A 13,363-nucleotide genomic window follows, 5' to 3' on the forward strand; every position below is an offset into this window, starting at 1 on the left:
AGCTCTAAAAATAACAGAGAAAATTATCCAAGAAAATGCTTTTGAGCATAGTAAGAAAAAGAAAGCAGGGTTAAATTTAACCCCAGGTTAAGCGCTCATCGGCCTTCGAACAACTGGGCAGGTGAATTAAGGCACGGGTCCTCGTTACATGCGGCGTTTTATGATTTGATCTTGTTTTCTCCATTATCTTCCTTCAATTTAAACTTAGACCGCTTTGTTTAAGACCACAACCACTTTGGACCTTAACTCTGTTTCACATCACGTGACCAGACACGCCCATAATTATGCAAAATTTGGACCCTGCAGATTACACTACTCTAATGAATGTGACCGGAATCGTTTTTCCTTTCATAATATTTCATTTGCAGTCAAATAAGCAAAATTAATCGGGGATTTGTGAAATGATCCATTCCTTCATAATTACAGTCGACTCCCTATAACTCGAACCTTCCAGGGAAATCGAAAAAGGTTCGAGTTATCGGGAGCTCGAAGAAAATAGCCGGGAGTAAGGAAAAAAACAGTTTTTACTGCACATTTAATTGTAAAAATATTGAGTGAAAATTGAAAGATACTGTTAGATTATAAATTAGAACGTAAAGTTACAAAGCGTTGCCTAAATAGAGCATGCATTTTACTTTTTGAGAAGTAAAGCTATTTCACGTTAGATTTGTGGCAAACAACATCAGCCTCCACTATCGATCCACTAGTAAACTATATGCCTACAACACGTCAATGGGAAATTGAAAATTCAATGTTTTGGAGGCAGTGCACCCTTTTTTCCCGACTTATTAAGGGCTCAAAACATGGTTCGAGTTTTCGAGAGTAAAATTATATAGAAATGATCTGACGGGAAGCAAAAATTACTTCGAGTTAGCGGGAGTTTCGAGTTATCGAGGGTTCGAGTTACCGAGGGTAAAATTACAGTAAATGTATGACGGAAATCCAGGGGAAATCGATTTTGGTTCGAGTTAGCGCGAGGTTCGAGTTAGCGAGGGTTCGAGTTATCGGGAGTCAACTTTATTAGATATTTTTCTTTCGTCCCAGTCTCCCTCTTAACAAGAAACGTTTTAGTTTACAAAACGTCGATTATTTAAGAAAACCCTGATTAATTCCATAAACTTTATGTCGATAGTCATTGACAAAAAATAAATTAAATCACAAGTGTTATTTCTAAAGTGGTGCAAATTTGGATTGCAATAAAAAGTCCAAAAATGGGTGTGGCAGGTCACGTGACAAAGATAATACATTAGTAATACTGAAAAATGAATGCTCATGGGGAGTAGATATTAAATTTAAAATATTTATGCGAAAGGTAAAAAACCTACTAAAATAGGCCACCCCTCCAAATTTGCAGTGCCCCATTCCTTAATTCACCGGAGCAGAACATCGAGGAACAAGCCCTAGCTACTTATGCGAGAATTATACCTCTTTGGTTAGGCTACGTTGAAGACACTTTCAGCGCTGTACTAAAAGACGAAATCGACGATTTTCACGAACACCTTAACAAACAAAACGCGGACATACAGTTTACTTAGGAGATCGAGGAAAATAGTAAAATACCTCGGTTTGGTCACTCGCGACAACATCAGACTACGAACGGCAATTTACAGAAAACCGACACATACTAACAGATTACTAGACCAGTCATCGTACAACCCGACCCCTCACAAGGCTTCAACTATGCGGACTTTGACGAGACGATGGCAATTAGTGTTCGACTCGCTTGACAGCTTACAAGACGAGACTGACTACCTAAACAATTAACGTTTTTAGTAAAAACAAGACGCATAAGTGAGTGAAGTCGGGCTTCTTTTTGTTGACATTAATAGGGCGGGAAATGTGCTTTTAACGCATAATAGACAATTATTGTACTACAGCCCACATCGACGTTGATGATGTTTATTCCGTGATTCAAAAAGTTCAACTGTTCCAGATTTTTCAGGTTCTGTGTTTCATAGTTGTATTTTACTTTTCTAGGTCTCGCAGCGGCAGGTGGTGGCATGATTGCATTCTCTCACTTATCCATTAGAAACGCTTTTCCGAGTAGTTCTGGAACAGTGCTGTCGGTAAAATATAAACTGAAAGCGCTACTTTTTGGTTCTATGGGGCGTTGCGAGAGTTTATTTGATATGACAGCTTGTCAATCCCTGGTCCAATCACAGTTTCAATAAAAAAAAGATTCAACCAATCAATGAGCTTGTTTGCGTCATTTGTACGCGACAAGACAATGAAATGCGCGAATTTACTAATAGCTCTGCTGGCTTTAGTTTGCCACTCAGCCAGGTGGACTGAGTATTAGAGAGAACCTCTAAAGGATCATTAGCTATCATTCGCCGTTTTTATAAGGTATTCTCTGGCAAGTGTGTCTGTAAAGCGGGATTGACGATGTATGGGAGTTTGTGACTCGGGACACAGGGAAATGTCCGTTGTCCGTATTAATCGATGCATGTCCGTAATATAGAGATTTAGCCAGGGCTAAAAGCGAAGCTCAATATTTATAGTTTGCTGAAACAAAGTATAAAATCGTGTAATGCTAAGCGACGAATGAAACAAGAACGGTGGAAACAGAACAACAGGTCTCTAATTTATAGCAAAAAAGCGACTTTGCATGTGCAGCACACTTTTTTGTTCATTTCTTAGCCGTTGTTTAGCACGACTACAACGTGAAACTTCCAGACACTTCCTAGTAACACGTTTTATGGAGGAAATGTCAAACGTGTTCTTGTTCACTTTTTTTTTTACTGCCGCTCATTTTCAGCTTGCATTGGTGGCCGCTAGGATTTCTCATTTCCTCACCGCCGCTACAAAATTTTTTATGTTGTTCTTCCAACTAAAAATGTTTCCTCTGTTTTTTTATCTCTCGCTCTAGCTCCCTGTCGCTGTCTCTCTCGTTGAGCTTCGCTGGCCTGTCGACCACTTTCTCTTTATCTCTGTCTTTCCCTTTCTCTATATTCCAAATTTGTGGACAATTAGTCGACAACACGGATACAGAAACAATTTCCGCGTTCCGTTTTCGTCTTTATTGACCCTTTAGTTGTCTCTGCTTTACAAGACACGGATGGCTATGCGATCTCCCGCCTTAATAACCTCGAGTTGCATTTGGGTTGCCATACCCGTTGATTGAGTTACTTTACAGTGGTATGCCTGTGGTGCCGACGGCGTACGGTCAGGTGATACCAAGATTTCGCAGATGGGTAGATTAGCACATCTTCTTATGTATGGGCCTACACTCGTCAGCGCTCCGCGCGCATGGAGCTCCGCTATAAATTAAAGCGGGTTAATTTTAGAGAAAATACATAAGCTTTTGATCGGGACAAACGCATCTGTCCGTTATATACGGGTGTCCATCTAAAGCGGGTGTCCGTAGAGCAGGGTTTAACTATCGTTCAATGTTTCACCAATATTACAACACCTCCAGAGGCAAGAGGTGTTGGAGCGTACTCAGATTCGAGGCCTGGAATTGTAGGGGAGCAAGCAGGATTTGAATTGGTAATTTTAGTTACAGTGACTCCTATAATATTGAAATGAAAATTTAAGTAGTTCATTCAAAACATGGGTTTGTAGATTTTCTAAAATACGATTTATACTAAGGCTGCGTTCGATTGGGAAATCCGGATTTAGATTTTCAAAATCTAAATCCGGATTTCCCAATCGAACGCAAAATCCGAAAACGGATTTCACCTTCGAGAAATCCGTCCTCAGGGTGGATTTCAGTTAAGAAATCGAAATCCGATTTTTTTGGATTTCCTTTTTACCGTTCGATTGGGAAATCCGAAAACGGATTTGCAAAACTGTTCTCGTGAACAGCGGTCTTCTTTTTGCTAATTAAGCGTGCGCGTGCAAGACCGCTGTTCTTAAGAACAGTTTTTCAAATCCTTTTGCGGATTTCCCAATCGAACGGTAAAAATGAAAATCCAAAAACAGATATCTCAGCGTTGAAATCCGTTTTCGGATTTCGCGTTCGATTGGAAATCCGAAATCCGGATTTTGAAAATCTAAATCCGGATTTCCCAATCGAACGCACCCTAAGAATATTGTTTTGAAAGATCGAAAATCGTGGTTACTAGAAGAATTAGGAATGACTTAAAATGATCTAAAATGAGCTACAACGGTATCTAAAATGACCTAAACTAAGCCCCAGCGTGAAAAGGTACAGGGCGTAAAATAAATATAATCTGTCTCAAATGACCTTACCCTGCGAGCAGAGGCTACATTTTCGTGGCGTAAATTAGGGTGCGAAATAGCCTCTGCCGACACAGGGGCCCAGACTCACAACAGCCTCCTCGAAGCCAAATTATCAGGACTTGTTTAGGAATTTATTGCAAGATCGATAAAACGATTAAAACGCAGATAAACAGCAATCAAAGTGTACATACCTTATAAAGAGATTTCTCTGTGTTGTTTTCTTACTGTTGCCTGCCCTATAAACGTCTTTTTAGCAAGTTTTGATGTTTTAGTCTCTCACCTACTACTACTCTGGAGCTACCCGTTTGAAGTTGTAGCTCGTTTTATGTGTCTTCGCTAAATGCAACAGCTCCTGTAAACGTATCACAGCGAGTCAGACGGTAGAATATATGGCAACTTGACCAATTTCAGTTGAGGAGGGTGGACCAAGATCACCCGCTGATAGTTCGTTGGTCTAGTTTCTTGCTGCCATGATCACAGGCAGCCCAGACATACTGTACGTCAATACCGGTATTAATAATGCATTATCAGGATTATAGATCGACAAAAGAGGATCAGAGCTGGAGAGTCGACTATATTCGACTGAGCAGGAGTCGACAAATATGTAGTAGTTCCAAATAAATATCTGCTTTACCATTATTTCATTGCTGGTAACAGCCAAAGCTTGTATAATGGATCGGATCAAATTGAGCCTAAATATCAAAATATTACAAAACAAAGCTGTCATACCTTTGACTAAATGTTGCCTTGCTGTTCCTGGCCGGTTTAAATGGCATTTTGTTGAGGTTTGCACTCGCAGGTTGTATTCAGTAATTTATTTATAAATCCATTTTGAACTATTACATATTTGCTGACTCCTCTTGAGTTGAAAATAGTAGTTTTCTCTTCAAAGTCCGTCGAGTACGCGTGATAAAAAATAAACCGCGCGGGATTTATTGACAATTACAAATGTGAGGATTTAATACCTCCGCTAGGTCACCAGTGTCCGTCACAGAATAACTTTAACAAAATCGCGACTAAGCAATCATAAATTCGTTAAAGAGACAGGTCGATACTTACTGAAGACCATGTTTAAAACCTGAAGAAAGGATATGTGCTATTTGTAAAGCAGAAATGGATGATGAATATTAGTTTTTAACTGTATGACCCGCTTTTTAGGAGAAAAGAAACGTTCTATTCAATGGCCGTTTTTAAACTAAGGACGCATTATCCGTCTGGACGTACTTGGTCAAACATTTTGTAGGTTATGCGTCTCTAGTATAAAGACGGGCACAAGACGCGTTATGCGTCCAGACGAACTACCTTTCGACGAGCGTCGTTCAAGACTTATTTCGAAAGAATCGAAAGTTCGTCCAGGTGCATAATGTGTCTTCAGGTGCCCGTCTTTATACTTGAGACGCATAACCAGACGAACTACAAATGTTTCAGCCAGGGTTCGTCCAGACGGATAATGGCCGTTTTTATACAAAGGACGCATTATCCGTCTGGACGAACCTGGGCAAACATTTTGTAGTTCGTCTGGGTTATGCGTCTCAAGTATAAAGACGGGCACAAGACGCATTATGCGTCCAGACGAACTACCTTTCGTAGTGCGTCGTTCAAGACGTATTTAGAAGCAAAGTTCGTCCAGACGTATAATTTCGTCTTGTGCCCATCTTTATACTTAAGACGCACAACCAGACGAACTACAAATGTTTGCCCAGGTTCGTCCAGTCGGATAATGCTTCCTTAATATAAAAACGGCCATAGATGCATTATCCGTCTGGAAGGATAGTGCGTCCTCTAATTTAAAAACGGCCAATGCGTCCTTAGTATAAAAATGGCCAATTACTTGAAAAACGAGCATCTGATGAGAGTGAACAGAATGTCATCAAATAAAATATTCATCCCCCCAGAGGAAAGGCTGAAATCCACAATTAACAACAAGGCAGGTGTTTGAATGCTTCAAGATAAGAAAAAAGAAGGAAGACAAACGTAAATAATACTATAAAAATATAGGTGTGTAATTATCTCCATTTATTATAACTTGCTACAGTGCAATTAATAGTACATACTGTAATTTTGAATTATTTAGAAAACGTTGATCCATCAGAAGGTATACGACTCCAAATAAAAATATTTTCTTTTACTTGTCTTTGCAACTCCCCCAAGAAAAAGAAAAAGGGGCAGTGCTAGTTAACCTTGACATAAGCACTATTGTAATCACACACTCACGCTGATCGACGTAATTATATTTTTACTGTCTTAAAAGAAAATCAGAATTTTAATTGATGAACTTGCATGTAATCGACGTTGTCCAAAACTATACTTACTTAGGCACTCGCATTGCATCTTTCGGAAATTTTACACTTTCGCTTGAACACCTCCGACAAAAAGCTCTTCAGCCTAAGGCGGCACACGGATTTGAATGGTCTTAAGCCCTCATTTGCGTGTAAAATTTTTGACTCGATGATTTCACCGATTCTAACCTACAACAGTGAAGTTTGGGGTGCTTTTGTTAAATCAGATTTTAAGTCCTGGGACAGCTCTGCAATTGAAAAAAGCCATTTGCAATTCTGTAAACGTTATTTGCAAGTACATAACAAGGCATCCAACACTGCTTGTAGAGCTGAACTCGTTAAATTCCCCATGATCATTGATATGAATAAAAAAATTCTAAATTACTTAATATACTATCTGATAGGTAAAGATGAAGATTCCATAGTTAAACAGGCCTTACAAATTTCAATTGACCTTCATCATAACGGAAAAACTAGCTTTTACTCTAATATCATGAAAATGGTTGAGTACTATGATCTAAACTATGACTTTTCCTGTAATTCATTGAGTGACTCAATAGTTAATCGGTATATCGGCATAATGAAAAATAAATACGTCTCTTACTGGAATAAGACCCTTCAACAATCACAAAAACTCAGTTTTTATTGTACAATCAAAGACGACTATAGCCTCTCGCCGTACCTAGTTTTAACAAGAAAAAACCCTTCGAGAAAAGCATTAGTAATACATTTAGAATAAGTTGTCATCAACTTAGAACTGAAACAGGTCGATACGAATAAAACCCTCGCGATAAAAGGATATGTTACTTTTGTACAAGTAACAAAATTGAAGATGAAAATCATTTCTTACTAGATTGTAAGGCTTATTCTCAGATCAGAGACATATTTTTCTCCAAACTAGAAACTAAAATACCTGACTTCAAATCACTTTCACACGATACTTTAATATCTCTTCTTATGAATTCTTCTGATTATTTGATTAACTGCTTTAAATTAAGAACCAAATTAATATCAATGAATGAATGAATGAGAACTGTAAGTTCTGTTATGTTTTGCACGTACTAATTAGTTGAATCAGTTGTTAAATTTAGACTGATAGCTTTTGCAACACTGTAATTCCTTTATGGTCATGCAAATAAAGCATTTGTTGTTGTTGTTGTTGTTGCATGGGTCTCGAAAATTTATAACCTTCTTTTTTTTGAGCAGATCACTGGAGAACAAACGTTGCTTACTATAGATAATAGGTAAATTGAATTGAAAAAACGTCCAAAATTTAATGAATTTGCACTACCAAAATCTTAATAACTTTTACTAAGCAAAGCACAAGACAGTAGAACATCGCTTACGATCACATCGCACTATTTTTGTTACGGTTTGGATATCAAGGCGCAGGTACGAGATTCCGGGCAGAGTTTCTAGGTGTGAACCTTCCATAAGGTCTTTACCCACTGGCGATGAACCGAATAATTATTCTCCTTCTCTTGGGTATTCCAGTGAGTCTTCAAGTTAACGGGATTATTTTGCATTTCAAGTTTCCATCATGGTTAACGGGACAACAACTGCACTGTAAAAACAGCCTCGATCATATTGTAAAATGATTTTAAATCTGAATAATCAGTGAATTCCAAATTGTAGACACGTTTCCTTGTAATGACAGAAGCGATTTGCCTGAGGTTTCCACTGTGATGGGCTCCAACTCTTCGCTTTCGGCCGGCATACTTCCTTGCATTGGCAACTAATTTTCCAGGCTGGACCATAAGGAGATCTGTTGTGAGAAAAAAAAGGATCGTTCTTTGTGAAGAGTTGATTATCGCAATAGAAGCGGACAACCTACCCCGTTTTATATGTTAAATAGTATAACTGAATCAACTTTTTAACTGTCCAGTAAGTACGAGTACGAGCAGCTTTCACAGCATTTTATTGAATCAATAACAGTACGTATGGAGCGATTTTTATTTGACCTTGAAATGATTATGCTGGAATAAACTAAAACGTAAAAACGAAAAATATATGCGAATTGGATTGGCATAGCCAACAGAATCAAATGCAGCCGGCCTTTGGTTGGAGCGAACAAACAACGGTTTCTCAGATGAAAGTGATGTGATCACTAAAAAGTAACTCGCGATGATTTGAGACTACAGCAGCGGCTAGGCTGCCGATTGGACAATCGAAGGTTTTTTTTTGTTTTTTTTTTTTTTCAATTTTTTTTTTCTCATTGTTTTTTTCTCATCTTAGAGTTCCCTTTTGCGGCAAAACGATGAATCCATGGATTGACTGATGAAAAGGAACACTCATGAAAACCATTTTGCAAAGTAAAAAAAACATGAATAAAACATCTCTGTAATTCCTTCAAACTGGTAAATTAATTTTACCAACATAAAAGTGGGAGTGTACCCTCATGACCTTGCAGTGTGTGAAGTGAAGTGAAGTGAACTCATTTCAAGACCCGGCGGCAGCTTGGCTTTTCAACGGCTTAAATCATCGGAGAAACAAATGCTATTGTCATCTAATGTGAAAAACTAACAATTGTTAAAATTGTGAGTGCCATTAATGATATATGTCATATAAGACAGCTCATTTAAACAGAAGGCGCCCATTTTGAATTCGCGTAAGTCGTTAAGTATCGCGATTGTTAAGGGAAACCGGAATTTGTGACATTGCACAGTCAAATGTAAAGCGACCATAAAACCGTCTACATTTAACAAAGCTACTCTGATGGGGTGCGCACTACAATTGCGATTGCATTGTGCATGTAGCATTTTCAAGATGGCGGCGAAGGTCGAGAAAGTTCGCAGGTTATATACTTCGTTTTCCAATAGACATAGTTCTTTTCTTAAATCGTTTTTCCTAATTCCATAAACGTATATTTATGTAGATTTTTTCTGTGAGGAAAAAAAAATCAATATTCCTCATTACAATCTAAAACAAGGAGCACGAAGATTCCTTGCACCCGTTTTTATGAGGAGCTATAATTTCCATTGTATTGCCAATTGACAATAGAAAATCGTTTAAAGTGTTTGTTCAGAGCTTGTTCTACGCCACGATATAAACGCTCCCCAACGCGCCCCACTTTTTGTAATAGTTTTTTTCGAATTAAAACCGGCATGTCAGTTTTCATGGGAAAACTATAGCCTCGCAAAGATGGATGTGACATGTTTCTGGACACTTCTCATCAACAGAACAACTCTTTTTCTTTCACTAGAGGATACTTTCCGGGAAATAGCGAACTGCAGTAACTAATAAATAAGGACTAGGTTTTCACGATAGCAAAAGCTTAAGTTTATTACTCATTTTCGACGGCAAAATTTTACATGTGGTATCACTACAAATTCTCTTCATCCTAGTTAACGGGAACATCAGTTGACGACGGGAAAGCGCGCGACGCGACTTCCGATGCTCAAATTGCCGCTCTGCCATTGGTCAAGCCAGTAGTTGGATTTGCGCGCGCCGTTGTCAATTGACGTTCCCGTTCTGTTGCTAAATCAGCCTATTATAGAGGCGTGATCTTCTTCAGGTCATAAATATCTCTCTATCGGTTTAGATGAAAACAGTTGTCTAGCAACAAGGCAGCGCGTAGGCAAAACCGCCATCAAACCCGGCCCGATTTCTTTAGCGACCGTTTAAGAGATCAAGAAATGCTTTTAGCGATAAATTCGAAGGTTGAAGAACCTTTTACAGAAATTGGATGTGATTTGGACCACTAGCTTCCAAATAACTGCGGAAATCGAGAAAAGAATTAAAAATATGTTTTGCGTCCTACTTCGCAGACGAGTTGTATCGGCTTTGTTCGGCATATGTTCTTTCATTGCCATGAAATGTGTTTACATTGGTTTTTTACTGTCACATACCAGGTTATTTTCCTGAAATATACCTTTGAATTCGTGTTGAATACTTTCTTTATTGAAAGCATTCCACGAGTGGCCGGATATTCTGAAGAAGCTCCAACCGTTTAAGGAGTATATTATCAAAGCTGTGCATATCAGTACCTCTCAGCACTAGTTGCACTGATTTGACGATGAAATCAAAATTATCGGCGAACTGCAGTTGTTACCTCCATTCAAGCATACACTGCCAACTGTTACCGGTCAGATTCAAGCAGGATGCAGGCGGATTACGAACAAAATACACTTTTCAACGGAATGGGACTGTTTATTTATTTATTGATTTATTGATTTATTTATTTATTTTTAGAGAATTCGACAGACTTTGTTTTTCAAAAGTTTCCGGAAGAGAATTAAAGCAAAATCGCTTATTTCTACAGCGTATTCTTCCAGCAAATTGCTTCATATTTTCCTAATGTTGGTTGTAGACGCGTGCCCTACACGACAAGTTTTACAGAAGTAAAGGCGAGTGGTCACGCATACGTTAATCGCACTCTCCATGGAAGACTGACGCACGATAAACTGCTGCGGCCAAGAAAGTATGACAGTTGTGTTCCCATCCTCTCAGCCTTGGGCCTAGAGTGTTTCTCCTTTGAACGTTTTCATTACGTTGCCTTAACTCATAATCTGCGCACCCAGGTCTCTTTATATTGACGAAGCCAAGGGCGAGATCTGGTCAAATCCATTTTTTCCACGTGATCGCCTGTCAGAAATGTGACAGGCTATGATGGAGTGCATACTCGAAATAAATCCTCAACATCGCGGCCGTTTTTTTGACGTGTTAAACAACGAATTTGATAGAGCTGTGAAGTTTTTTTTTAACAATACAATACATTTTATTAATTCTCCGAACTGGGTTTTTCAGAATTGACTTACAGGACTCATCATTAGGCCAAGTAATGTCGAAATAACTAAAATTTACATGTATAAAAGTCAAACTTAAGTTACAATTGAATTTGAATGCTTGAACAACAATTATGAAAATTAAAAATCTAATAAACAATAAATTTTGAAAAAGATCGACAAACTACGGGTAAATGTTCTTTTTCTGCATTTTGATGATCTCAAGCCTGGCACTTCCAGCCTCGTACCCGGGCCTGTTCGCGCTATCCGAGTGACCACAGGAGGCTTGGAACCGAGCGCGATAGCGCGAGGCGTCCTGGGCGAATTTTCCCGACAAGCTTGACAGGTGACGTCACATCCGAAACCGCCGAGGACGACTGGGAACGAGGCTGTGGCACTCCTTTTAAAACCCTCAACAGAGGCGGATTTTCTAATCATTGGAAAGACTGTTCCAACATTTAGAGGCCCCAAACCGGAAGGCACGCTGTGCAGCGTAGGGTCGGCACTGAGGGAGGTTAAGTTGAATGCTCTGTCTCGTGCAATACGAGTGAGTTTCCGAGCGTTTTACAAGCATAGTACTTATTAAAGTAACTGGGCACAAGACCACTGAGACATTTAAAGATCATGGTTACATCAGGTAAGCGTAGTTAGTGGCTCTTCGATGGTGAGCCAACCAAGTTGATGTAAGACTGGTGTAATGTGATCATACTTTTTTTGTTAGTAAGTATACCGTCGGCAAAGTTTTGAATAAGTTGTAGTTGAATGTTTCCTTTAGAAGTTTCAGACCATATGGTGGAGCAATAAAACAGTTTGCTAAATACTGGGGAATTTAGGAATGTGGCTAAACGCACATCTTAAGTATGAACTAACCAATGTGTTGTTGTTGTTCTTTGTAACATCAAATTCAACGCGGCAGTTAGGGCCTGTTTATATGGAGATGGGGGACCCCAACCCGCCTGTCCATATAATCTCTCTTTTTTAATTTGATCACGTTTACATTATAGGTGAGGTGACCAGCCACATGTTAACTCACCTATCTGGGGTCCCCCACCTTCATGTAAACAAGCCCTTGGTTTACTTTCATCATAGCGCTAAAACCTCAAAAGATGAAATGCACACGCCATAGCACGCGCAGACAACACTCACGCCATTCGCTCACAATCTAGCCAATCAAAAAAAAATGTAATTCTTACTTGACTTGATCTCGCCTTCGGCTTCGGTACGGTACGAGATTACTTAACTCGGCATTAAAGGCCATAATGTTTCCGGTGACAATAACAGATCATGGGGAAAAAAGCATAAGAGCATTGCTTACCTTTCAAGTTAATAATCTTTTTGGTCTTTTCTGTCCCACGCTTTTCTCCTTCATCGGGTTGTGTTGTCAATTGAAGAGTGTAAAGATCCTCCTGGAAATGTAGCTCTCCAAAATGAGGCTTTTTATGTCCTTAAAGGTGTTGAAAGATGAATATAAATTACCACAATTTCTATGTCAGCGATGTGAATTCACACAAAACCTAATCTTCTACATGACACAGAGTGAGGTGATGGTTAATACATGAAGAAGATTGGCGACTTCCACATCCACCCTCGTTATATGCCGACAACAAAAATATTAGGTCGGGATTTAACCACCCACCGCAATATTTCCAATTTCAATTTTCAGTCACTATAATTGTTAGTAGTTGTTGACTGAGAGGTACCATTTAATTTCCTTTACAAATAGCTCAGTGGACAAATTAATCACCTCGCCGATTTTGACTTGACTAACTTTTATCTCAGATTTACGAGAGTATTTATGTAACTCTTTCTATAGGAAAAAATCTATAAGAGCCTGCCTAAAACGGACACCAAGATTTGGCCCCTGACCTTCTTTACAGTGCAAACACATGAACCGAGGCCATCCAGAGAAAATTTTGAGACAAATTTTGAAATTAGCCAATCACAAGTCGAGATCTAAACGATGAAATTGCGCATAATTATACTCAGAGCCAGTTCAAAAACCATTTTTCTAAAGGATGTAAAGAAGGAATCGTGACGTTGGTATAAATCAAGCTGAAAAACTTTTTGACAGCGTCTGGGTTGGCCGGAATCAAAGCCAGCAGTGATAAAATTTTGAACAATCCGAAGTAAAGGCGACGGCCGCTCATTTCACGGCAAACAGCGCTAAGCGAATGA

The 13,363-nt window shown here is 39.0% G+C and overlaps 1 protein-coding gene across 1 annotated transcript in view; it reads right to left on the reverse strand.

The window, feature by feature from the left end:
- Nucleotides 1-7,448: 7,448 nt before the first annotated feature.
- Nucleotides 7,449-13,363, reverse strand: part of LOC140932745 (phthioceranic/hydroxyphthioceranic acid synthase-like) — a 46,646-nt gene continuing 40,731 nt past the window's right edge. Inside the window, exons 12-13 of the mRNA XM_073382258.1 lie at nucleotides 12,504-12,632; nucleotides 7,449-8,229 (exon numbers count right to left, since the gene is read on the reverse strand). Coding sequence (XP_073238359.1) covers nucleotides 8,009-8,229; nucleotides 12,504-12,632 — 350 coding nt within the window. The 3' untranslated portion in view covers nucleotides 7,449-8,008. The remainder of the gene's footprint in view (nucleotides 8,230-12,503; nucleotides 12,633-13,363) is intronic.

This window comes from Porites lutea, chromosome 1, assembly GCF_958299795.1.
Source record: "Porites lutea chromosome 1, jaPorLute2.1, whole genome shotgun sequence".
Lineage (NCBI taxonomy): Eukaryota > Metazoa > Cnidaria > Anthozoa > Scleractinia > Poritidae > Porites > Porites lutea.